Source organism: Papaver somniferum, chromosome 11 (assembly GCF_003573695.1).
Source record: "Papaver somniferum cultivar HN1 chromosome 11, ASM357369v1, whole genome shotgun sequence".
Classification (NCBI taxonomy): domain Eukaryota; kingdom Viridiplantae; phylum Streptophyta; class Magnoliopsida; order Ranunculales; family Papaveraceae; genus Papaver; species Papaver somniferum.
Genome location: NC_039368.1, coordinates 45,745,489 through 45,758,045, shown reverse-complemented (window position 1 = coordinate 45,758,045; position 12,557 = coordinate 45,745,489). Strand labels below are relative to the sequence as shown.

Sequence of the window (12,557 nt, the reverse complement as noted above, 5' to 3'; positions counted from 1 at the left end):
AAATAGTATCATTTCCTAATATATTGTTGTTGATTCCTGTTATCCTAGTGATAACATTATAGCAGGACTTTAACGAGAAAGTATTAGCTCAGGTATAAGGCTAGACTAACCTATTTATGCATGAGAGTGGAATCTAGTATTTTGTAGTATTTTCTGGGGTGAATAAAAAAAAACAATCATATCTTGGTTCCATTGCTTAGTGTTAGTATTTATGAAGTCTCTCATGGTATAGTCAGGATTAGGATAACTAACACACAGAAATTCAGACACTTTATGGATCCAACTATCTCTCAATGCATGAATGTTGACACCATTTCTATCTTCTCATATAGAATGCTTTTTGATTATATCAAGGCCGGTGCATATGCTTGTCCAAACTCATGAAGAGTTTTTGGACATATGATAGTGAAGTGGATGACAATTCTTGAAATGCTTACATTTTAAGATGTGGACTCATAAAGCATCATGTGAATCGGAGCAGCCTCCAAGTGGCTTTGGACAGTAAAGTTGCATTGAAATGCTTTAGGTTATTAAAACCTAATCCTCCTTGAGATTTATGGGAGCAGACATTGCTCCAACTTTTGAGATACATACCGCTTAAACTATTTTTCCCCAACCAGAAATCTCGGTGTTTTTGCTCCATTTTTTGAATGAAGTTATTTGGTAAAAGAAATGTGTTCATGTTTGCCCTTCCAATTAGGTACCTTTCTATCAAAATAATCAACCACATAAGAGAAAGCCTGATTTTTAGATTTGCAAATGAATAAAGGTGTCCCTAAATATTTGTCATTTACGGCTAATTTCTTAACATCAAGAGATCTAATAAAAGAAACTCAAATATCAAGGCTGACATTCTAATAAAACCAAGTTGATTTTTGAAGGTTTATTTCTTGTCTGGAGATGGTGCCGAAATCCCTAATGAGGGACATAAGATTATTGGCTTCTTGATGGTTTGCCTTTTTGAAAACGAGGCAATAAAAGATGCAAGACCGAGGAAGCATCTTTTGTTACTTTAAACCCATGTATCAAATATATTTTTTCAACATGAATAAGGTATCTTGAGAATGCTTCCATGCAGAGATAAGGAGGGGATCTCCTTGTCTCAAACCTCTAATAGGTTGAAAGTTTTGCATGGATAGACATTCAACAAATAGAAATAAAAGCGGTACTAACGCATTGAAATATTAAATCTCACTAGTGGTTAGAGAAACTTTTTGCATTGAAATATTAAGAAATGACCATTATATTCTATCGAAAGCCCATTATACCATTTTTTTTTGGACTTTTACTTCATAGAGTGAACCAGCTCATGAACCAGATAACTACATTATCCTGAATATTCCTACCATGGACATAAGCAACCTGGAACGGGGATATTAGTTTGTCCAGCAATGATTTCATCCTGTTTTTTTATTTTATTTTATTTTTTTGTAAATAAGGCATTTCATTGAAAAAATTAGGAGTCCCGAAGGATTTGGGTTACAAAAAGAGTAGAGCCATTTAATATCGATCCACTGGAGGATATGTTGATATTAGATTTATCTACTAATAACTGGTTTTCAATACAAGCTGGGAGTGTACTTCCCCACAAAATAGGAGAGTTTAAGGGTCTAGGGAACTTTGCTAGAGTGTCGGCCACCCTATTTCCTTGTCTTGGGACAAAATAGAAACCTAAAAAGTTATTACATAATTGAGCCAATCTTTTTGCTTCATCTAAATATGCTTTTGAACGCCAAGAGATGTCCGAGTTCTTTCCATGCATGCAGTTGAAAAGGCTTTCGCAATCTCCTTCAATGCTAAAATTTTCAGATCGTTCTCCTGTGCCCAAGTAGCAGATTGAAGTACTCCTATAGCTTCCATTTCTTGTGGGTATGAGGCTGTTGACTGGCCCTATTTTCCTCCTCCTGAATTACCTGCATCATCTCTCGGGATTATAACATAACTGGAAGGTAAAATATTAGAAATCTAAGCAGCATCAACATTGATTTTAAGATTGTTCCTTTGGGGTGCCTGCCATACTGCAGTTACATTGTTCTTATTTTGTTTTGTTTTTGTACCCTGCATATTCCTTTTTTTTTACCAGAAAGCAATGTGTCCTTGAATATCTAAAGCCAAGGACTTAGCTGGTGTTAATTTGTTTTCAAAGACTCTGTTGCATCTTTCTTTCCAAATGAACCACATCTTTGTTAGCATTAGTTCAACATATATCTCACTTCTGGGATTAGTGATCCAGTCCTTCCAAAGTGTTAAGAATGTACTGGAACTATCTATATGAAGAGAAATCGGATTGGGGGCTAAATTCCATACTTCTGTGGCATAAGGGCAATCTAGTAGGAGATGCTCGGTAGTTTCAGTTGCATTTCCAAACATAGTACATTGTAATTCTACATCCCTTACCTTCCCATACAGTTTGAAGTTAGTAAGTAAAGCATTTTGAAGACACTTCCATAGAAACAGTTTAATCTTTGAGATATATCTAATTTCCATATAGCAATCCAAAGAGAGTCAGGCAAATCCAGACTAACTATATCAATACCATTTTCATTCAGCTTGTCATATAAAGACTTTACTGTGTAGTCTCCTGACTTTGTTAAAGTCCATCTTAATTGATCTTTCTTAAGAATACGGTTCTTATCCTTAAAAAGATTTATTTTCCTAATTTTCATAGCTATATCTTCAGGAATAATAGAGTTTATGATATCCATATCCCAAGAGCAAGAATCTGGATCAATCAAGTCTGAAACTAAGTTAATGTGATTGTATTGTACTGGACAAAGGTTTTCTAGTGTGTCTGTTAATCTTGGGATCCATTTGTCCTTCCAAATGTTAATTTCCTGACCATTACCCACTTCCCAAAAGCTATATTTGTATATGAGTTCTAGACCCTAGATGCAGTTCCAGGTCCAAGACCCATTAGTTTTAGCTTTGGCTCTCAAAGAAGAAGAGCATATCTAGAGCCCGTGGTTTTGATCCAAGAGCATCTGGTTCCTTAAATAGTCTCCGTGCTAATTTAGCATGCATTGCTAGGTTAAATTTACGAGTATCCTTAAAACCTAGACCCCCTTTCTGAATTGGTTTACAAAGACTTGGCCAAGTTTTGGGGTAAAAACCTTATGATTTCATCCTGTTAGACTATGATTTTTGAGATAATTATATAACATAATCAAATAAAATTTGCAATATTTGGGAGAGAGAGCTCACAAAGTTTTCTATAAAAATTATCTCAAAAGTTTAAACTAGTACAATCTCATTATCTGTCAAATCATCGCATTGAAGCAATTGGGAGTGAATAAAGACCATCTACTGATATAAGAACTGGGCTTATGAGATTTTTCCTGTCCCTTTCTCTCCCCCATTCTTTTGATGATTACAAAGTTTTTAATCCCAATAATGTTGAATAGGTAGAAGCAGAAATTCAATCACGCTGTACGTAGTGAATGACTAGTGCTCAAAACCAGGCTTCTAATAATCTGCAACATACTTTCTCTCCAATATTTCAACTGGTTTTTTGAATGACTGCGTTCTCCACCGAGTACTCGACAAATTCATCGATCAAGTAGGGCCAGGCACCCTCTGCGTCATAGTTTGCCAAAGTAGGGTCAACGTTCTGAATGTACACATGACAAACAACAAACAAACAAACAAATGGGCCTCTGAGTTAGCGTTTATCAACAAATAGCTAAAGTGAAATCTCTGAAAGAAAAAATAGTAGATTTTTCTTTTTTTAACAGTTGTATTCTTTGTTTCGTTAACATAATACGCAAACTCTTACATTAACGACCCGACAACAAAGAGTCTATGCTATCACAAAGCCTCGCCTACTGGTAAAAACCATATTTTGGCAGAATGCTCTTTTCCAGAACACGGTTAAGACCCACATGTATATCCACAAAGAAGCAACATGACACTTGGAGATCCTAATACTAGTATTTTGCCAAATACCCTTGTCATTGCAAAATGTAAGGACTCAGACAGCCTGCTGGCAATGGTTAATATCAACACCTAACGCTGCTCAAATCAACATTCCTCTACTGTATCCTTAAGCAAGTGAAATGATATTGAAAGTTCTAGACCTCTAGTATCCAAGTTTGTGGTTTAACAAATTCACACATACTAGTAGAGCAGACAAGCACTAAGGGTTGCTCGCCATGGTGAAGATCAGCGGTTACCCCGCTTTCCTCTTTAAAAGAAGGTGAGACACCAGACACTTGGTACTTCCATTTTTCTTCAACTTGGGGATTTCAAAGTGTTAAGGCAAAACAGAACCAGTATATGGCTAGCATAATATGTGGGATTTGGCACATTCTTTTTTAGTGCAGAAACATATGCAAGAGATGGATAATTAATGCAAGATTAACAAAGCAACTATATCTAGGCTTTTGAAATTAAACATGTTCAATCACAGATATAAAAATCCTAAGCTCTTTTGCAATAGCAACTGAGTAATTTCTGTATCTAGGATGAACATGCACCTGAAAACGAGGACAAATAAATATGGCAAAGTGTTACTTATGCTTTAGATCTTACCCTGGCAAATTCCAACAGTTGAGACCAAGTATCTCTTGATATTGCCTTGTTGTGACGAGCCTATATATAGAAACCAAAATTTGATCATGATACTGGGAAAGCTGGAAAAAGAAAGGAACCATGGTGATAGTGATATAAAGAAAATGTCTATCAAGTTACCTGCAAGAATTGGCACCAGTGATCAACCAGAGGCCACTGTTTTTCAGCAAATAGTAATTGCCACATCCCTATAGCTGTATCTAATGCCAAAGATTTTTGGCCCTGCAGTTAACAGATCAAAATCAGCATCTGCAGATATGGTGATGCTAACTTCTTTCTATATTAAAAATTTTTTCCATGCACCGCTATACTTGAGGCAAGGTAGAAAATTAAATATATATCTATATATTCTGGCAAGCTTAGAAAAGGAAATATTTTGGTTCGTGTGGAGAACAATAACAACTTATAGAAATAATGGGAAATATGCCTAGAAGATAGTATTTGTGGAGATCATTGTTCACATGGAAGCCTGAAAAACACATTACTAAACTGAAAATACATTACTCAAAGACAAAATCTTTTATAGCAAGAATAAAGTTAGTGCAACTAATAAATTTAATCAGCCTAGTTTCAACTTTTCAAGCACTCAAGTGTACAGGCAGGGTAGTTTGATACATTACAGAGCTTAGTTCAATATAAAAACAGGGCACAAGTTTCCTACCCTGAATAAAACCATCTGTAACATACAAGCATGCCAAAATGCAATAATATTACTATCATTCACCGGATCATCTCAAGGTCTCATGAGGCAATTAGCATTTAACCAGGTAAACATTGGTGAAGCATCAAAAAGTGGACAACCAAGAGGAGTTTTTAATAATAGAATTAAACTAAACAACCAAAATAAATAAAATAATAGAAAATACGCAAAAGTTTGCTGTTCCTATTTGGCACAAAAATGAAGGTCTTATTAAAATTAGAGTTTGTCAAACTAGAACACATTCTCTGTTTAATAGAAAAGAACGGTGTTGTTTTCACTGTTGATGGATCGAAAATATGATTCTTGCTAGAAAAGGGATGAAATCAAAAGATGGAGATCACTCTCATTCTTTTCCGTACTCTTTCTAAGGCTTTGTAACCCATTCTTTCTAAGTCTTTTGAGGGACTACTGAAAATATCTAAAGCTACTTTCATCTTTAAATTGTATTTCAAGTTTAACCGAAAATTTACATTTTCCTCGGGTATTCAAGAAACGCTCGTTATTTGGTCAACACAATCACAAACCAGTGTGAAACTAAAAATATATCTCCGTTCGAGATTTTGTATCTTGATTTCAAGTAACATGGCTTGATTCGTACAAACATGACAACAAGCCAAATGTGCAAAAGAAGATGAACTTTACTTATCATATGAACATTAAAAACAACCTGACTGTGCTTGGTATTGGCGGCAAGAATTCTCAAGTTAATACACAAATAATTGACCTGACAAATCTACCTTAATTCCCTTGATGTCTACACCTTAATATCCCTGAAGTAGCATGTTACAAGAGACAAATACAGTGACTTTCTAGAATAAGGAACTCCTGAAATTTGCCAACAGAACTAGTCAACCTCCACTAACATGCACTAGACGCTGTATATTTTACAAATTATATTTTCTCTGAGATCTGAGAGATGGGTGGTTTGACTGTAGAGTGTTCTATATATAACTCAAAACAGAAAACAGTATGATCTTGAATCAGTAGTTTTTTAGATGATTAACGAACATCATAGTTTAAAAGCTGGTAGTTGATTTTCTTTTTGGAGAAGTTTGCCATCATTGAATGGAAATAAAATCAGAATATGGAAAAGAGAGAAACAGAGATTTGGGAGCATGCATAAACAAGAACCTATTGATCAAGAAAGAAAGGGAAATGCACTCGAAATAATTTCAAGCCTTGCGTGCATCCAGTAGCCTATAAAACATTTGAAGTTCATTATTGAGTAGGTACAGATGGCCAGAGCGAGAAGGTGCTTTTAACTTCTTATTGATGTACTAACCTACACATAAGGGTTGGAACGTGACAAACCTTTCAACACCAAGCATTAAATCCCAATGCCAGAGAAAATGCTAGGAGTCCACACTATAGAATTACCAAAGGAAATTTATATTATTGGATTTATAACATAAGGGTAGGGTACACAACCTTCATTCTCACATGTAAATGACTTGCTAGTAGTTGCTGAAAAGGAACGACCAATTCAGCAATTACTGAGTTCGTATTGAACTGAACTTGGTTACTAAATAATTACTACTATCAGTTTCAAAGAGTAGTTGGACAAGAAATACAAACAGAAGAACATATATATGAAATCAATATAAAAAATGTCTACAATCTTCTGATACCTTTTCTTTGGCCCAGCCAAAAGCGAAGTTATATATCTCACGGAACTTTTCTGGACAATCAGAGGAAGAAAAGATTGAATCAGCAACAACAAATGTAAAGCATCAATATCACAATTAGCCAAACTTCTATCATTCGACCAATCTTTTCCAGTCGTTTGGATAACCCAGCTTGTAAAAAGGCTCACAAAATATGTATTTTGTATCCCAGGTTTCCAACTACACTGTAACAGCATATTAAATCCATCCTAGACTAACTAACATTCATTTTGCACAGAATGGAATTGCCATAAACTCACGTTCATCTTTCAGTTCATTGCGCATGAACTGTATCCTTTCCCGAAACTTGTCCATCGAGTCCACCCTGAACCATTGAAATACAAAGTCATATATAAAGTCATAATCAACATGAGAAAAGCCAACAGGACAAGAAAAAAGTAAAACAACAGTTAAAAAACAACCATTATGGAAAAACTTAAAAGGTAAAATGTTTACAGGTGACTGGTGCCATTTAACATGTTTCCTCCTGTCACCATTTTGTCATATCACCTAATTAGTTTGTTTTCGATGTACATATTTTAAAAAGATTTCAGATTATAAGGATGCTACAAGCAGTTTCCTGCATTTTGTACTTACGTCAATTCCTTTGGTTGTTGTTCAGAAAACAAGCACGGCCTTTTTCAGTTTTCCTTAGACAAACTAGTTGGTATCGTTCAATATAAAAAATGAAACACTACATCTAAAAGGTTGGATCTCATCTTTTCGTTCTTCTAAGGGCATTGGATAAGAAATACAGAAAGGTTCAGTAGCAGTCAGTACCTATATAAAAGTCACAATAATTATGGTAAATACTTACCCCAGTGATTGTAACCCGCTTACAAATTCCTGCTTCGAAAATTCACACATTGTGGCAGCCTTCATATGCCAGGACACAACCAACTGGAAGAAACCAAACATTCATGCAACCAAAAACTATCAGCGAACTGTACATTTTTATTACAAAGTTAGAACTGCTTCAAAGACTTCATAAAAAAAACAAATTAGCACACTTAAAATTCAAGGCAATCCAAAAAACTAACACTCTTGATTAAAAGTATCTTTCTAAACGTTCACCTATTAAGACCATCAGGCAAAATAATTTTACGAACACTGAAAGCTTGTCTTTAGGAACAAAAAAGCGTTCAAGCCAAGGATATTTAAATTGAAAAGGTTAATTGTTGACGAAAAGAGAAGACAGATGGGAAAAGAAAACTGAAAAAGTAACTTAAATTATAATAGAAGAACCAGTGTGACTGTTCTTTTGTTTGTAAATTTAATTGGTACGACAGTCTCGGGAAGGCATCTAAAATTCAGAAAGACTGGGAACCAATAGGGGGCCGTACCCTTATCTTTGACGGATAGCATGTTAACAAAATCCTTCCACGTCAAATGACAAAAAGCTCAAACAATCAAGCAAAGCTCCATTATTTCCTCTAGCAAAAACGTTTTGCTCTTGCGCACTTCTATTTTGAGGTAATGATAGTTAAAAACCGTTTATCTACTTAAGAAACAAAGATAATTCCGTAGCGACATCCTGGAATGGTTTCTTTGCATGTTCATTCCTACAACATCAATCCATGTTTTCTTATCTTAATGTTTTTCCCCATTTGATACTTTATTTGCTTTCTTTCTTCCACTTGCACTGCAAACTTAAACCAACTTCTGGTAAAGAAAACATAGTTGAATCACCTCATGCATGTTAACCTGAATCTGATCCTGCATATGTGCACTCTAAACGGAAGTCCAAGATCCAGCAAGTGCATGCAAATCAAAAACAACCATCCAGTTTGATACATAAATTCTATAATCATGATCTTATTTTTCACCCTCGGAAAATCATAGAAGCAGACCTTGCTAGACTTTTGATACTTATTAAGCATCAACGGCCACTTACTGGAAGAAGGTTACAGACACACTAGAGCTTGGAAAATACTAATCAGACTCCGTTTATCCTATTACTCAAACCTTTGAATTAAGAACCTCTGAACAATTACTGAAGTCTGCATTACAATCCACTTAGGAAAAAAATACAGATATTCGCATACATACCATAACGATATCTGCAGGATCCACCTGCCAAACCAAAAGAAAGGAAATTTAGTATAAAATTTATATTTAAGATGATGGTCCAAGTAGCATTCCAAAAGGAAAGCATGATTTAGATATCCCAACATGTGGGCCTTCTATGAGTTCAGATTGTGAAAAGAATCGAGAGTAGTGCAACCAATGATCAAGATAAGCTACCTGAAGGTCATTGCAAAGAAGAGAGATACCATCAGCCATGATCATATCCGCGTAAGGATCTGCATTCATTAACAACTGTATTAGGTCTGAAATTTACAGGTGGAGCCGCTTAATCCAAGTAGCTTACAAGAGAAGGGAATATAAAAAGAAAGTGATGCTTTTTAGGTAGTAAAATAGTGCATCACAGTAATTTCACACTAAAATTTTACATATATACCCTTATCTAAATAATATCTTTTTCATGTCGCAACATGTTCCAACATTTTGGGTTTGTTATGACCAGGCATACTTTACTCATTACTTTATATACTATCATGTTGGAACTCAGGAGAACCAGCTATCTACTAGTCGATTTTGAGATTCTAGCTTTGAATACTCTCGTGCACAAATTAAAACTTTTGTACCTCCAACCAGGGAACAAACAAATACTAAACAATTAAAACACTGAAGACACCGATAACACACTGAAGACCAATGATTAAAACATAACAATCCAGAAGACGGATTGTAGTTCTATAAAAATATGCACAATAATGAAATAACTTGCCTTTATATCTATTATAAAGCTCCTCGAGATTTCTAGAATCGGTAGCTGTTCTAATTTGTGGTTGGCTGTAGAATATATCAAAAGCGCCTTCTAGATGCCACTCACTATTTTTCAAAGTCTGAAGTGCAACTTTTTCACTGCACAAGAAGAAAATACATGGTTTATTAAGCCCTCAACACCAAGGGAATATGAAATATATGCTGGCATTAATCTACTCAAATTCGAAATAGTACGGAGTAGAAAAGAAACAAAAAAGCATTGTGCCCCTGATACAATAAAATCTCGTCGATTGTAGAACTATTTGCTCAATGAAGAAACTTAAATTTGTTTCTCACGTGCCCTCATAGCCAACTTTACTCATACAGTCATTTTGGAACATATCTAGGCTAAGGAAAAGAAAAATAAGTGCCTCGAAAGTGTTTTCCAAATGATAATAAATAGGTTCAATGATACTTGTCGATTAAAGCATACTTTATATTTGTTATGTTAGGAACTTATTCATTTGTAGACCGTCCCAGCCATTGAAAAAACCTGCCTCAAAATATGGTGAGCAGAATTGAAGATTAGGGTAAAAAGAAAAAGAAAAAAAAAGATTCACCATTACACAAAACTTGTGTTGTCTGGAATCACAAACTGGACTTATCAAGTTAAACTTGCCATGTATTAACATGGAGCAACTGAGCATGCTGAAAACTCATAAGGTAACAAAGAAAGTTAACACCGAACCTGTCGGGAGAAAGAGATTTGAGTAGTACATTAGGCCCTTAAGTGTCAGCATCTCAAGTATGAACACTATCATTTGCATATATGTAATGGTAGTTATAACAGTTAAACTAGTCTACTTCAACTTCTAAAACCGACTCGAAATTAGAATATCCGAGTAGTAGGCCCTTCAGAGTCCTCGTCTCAAGTATGGACACTACCATTTGCATATGTAATGGTAGCTACAATGGTTGAGTCAGTCTGACTTCAACTTTTGAAATTTCGAATCACAATTAGGAGATACTGTAATAGATGTTTACATATGAATCATATTCACATGATCACAGGCAAATTTTAGGTTGCCAAACAAAAATTCACTTCCATGGATCATTCTTTACATCTTCTAAATCATGGCAGAGAAATAAACCCAAACTACAAGAGTATTCCAATGAGATGCTTACCTCGCTCCAGTTATTGCAATAAACTGTTGAACTTTCTCCTTGTGCATTCTATTCAACTTATGCTGTAAACAAATAGAGCTCTCTTAAAATTCGAGTTCTGAGTGATCATCATTTATGCTGTAAAATAATTGAACTGACAAAATCTCCAATTCGACTGAGTAAAGTTAATAAACAAAACATCAGTTTTATCAGAACACAACCAAAAACCCTAGATGATCATCTGAATTCAAATACGAAAAACCCTTGATCTAATAAAATAGAAAGATTAAGTCATGAACTTGAAAGGTGATTAGAGATAAAATGATATAGGTTATAGAGAGATAGCTTAATTTTGCACGAGGTAAGTTTGAAAGTGTTTCAATTGAGAAAAAAGAAGTATATCTACAAAAACTAACCATCTTGACTTTGTGAGGAGTGACTGATTCTGAAATGATCTTTCGAAAACTTATGCAGAGATTTTATAGAGAGAAGATTATTAGGGTTAAGAAATTTGAATCATTTCTCTGGGTCTTCTCTCTTTTTCTCTATCTCTCTCTCCACTGCTGTTTCCTTACACTAGCTTTAAAAGTGAATACGCTAATACACAGCTTTTTTAGCTCCTCCTTATTCTTTCTCAATGTTATTTCCTATAGTACCCTCATCTTGCTTTTCCACTTCGAACCTTCGTGCCTAGCGAGGAATTACCGAAATCTGCCCTTGTGCAAGTTCGATGATACCTCAGCGATTGGAATAGATTACCGAAGTTTAAGACTAATGGTGGGATGCAAAATTGGTTCTCAAACGCCAATCTGAAATGTACTTAACGCGTTCAATCTTGGCACACAAAAATGGATAGTCAGAATTGGATACAAAAACAAAATCAACCAAAAAGATTAAGGGCAATTCAAAATGGCGTTTAGCGCAGTTCGAATTGACGTTTTAGTTTAGGTTTCAGGTATCTTCCATGAAACCGTGAAAGATGTCTTGGAAAATGTGCGGATAATTAACTTGGAAGTCATTAGACTTGGCATTCCACAGTTTTTCCAAACTTAAAATAGCTTGAATTCCACCATTAGACTTGCTCTAATTATATTCAGAAAAAAACCATAGAATGCAATTGCTACGAAAATCCGTTCTCAAGTTTAGTAAATAAAATAGGAATAGAAATTCCTCCCACAATGCGGAAATTGAAAATCCATAAGGGTGACTTTTATGGGATTTCTTCTCCCCGGGGAACATGATTATTGAGACTGGGATTTCCTTCCCAATTCTCACCATCCAAACATGTCATAATTTTGCAAATAAATCGTGTCTTTCTGAAAAGAAAAAAAACGGTCGGATTGAAAGGTGGGTTGACAATTGAATAGTCATACTTAGACCAAATAATTTCATCTTAAACGTTAAATTACCTGATAATTAAATAGAAATTAATATGAGACATCATTTATCTCTTTCACGGATAGTGTTAAAACGATAGTTATCGTTATTTATGTTGTTAGATTAATTAAAGCTAACATATTTTTTTATATAATATATTGATGTAAAACTGGAAAATAAAGAAGAAGGAGAATGACAACGTATAGACAAAAAGAGGAGAGAATTGTATTCATATACATGTGTTTACAAAAGTTTAACGCTCTATTTATAGAGTTTAAATACTTGGCCTCGCTAAAGTGGACATCTACACAATAAAT

General features: G+C 34.8%; 1 protein-coding gene across 1 annotated transcript; it reads right to left on the bottom strand.

The window, feature by feature from the left end:
* Positions 1 to 3,182: 3,182 nt before the first annotated feature.
* LOC113322664 (DCN1-like protein 2) lies at positions 3,183 to 11,467 on the bottom strand. The gene is made up of 11 exons (XM_026570796.1): positions 11,280 to 11,467; positions 10,885 to 10,946; positions 9,722 to 9,858; positions 9,175 to 9,233; positions 8,980 to 9,003; positions 7,748 to 7,830; positions 7,191 to 7,255; positions 6,895 to 6,944; positions 4,687 to 4,788; positions 4,528 to 4,587; positions 3,183 to 3,607 (listed from the first exon to the last, which is right to left on the bottom strand). Exons 1-11 carry the CDS (start codon positions 11,280 to 11,282, stop codon positions 3,497 to 3,499), a joined length of 756 nt encoding a protein of 251 aa, XP_026426581.1. The 5' UTR covers positions 11,283 to 11,467; the 3' UTR covers positions 3,183 to 3,496.
* Positions 11,468 to 12,557: the final 1,090 nt, after the last annotated feature.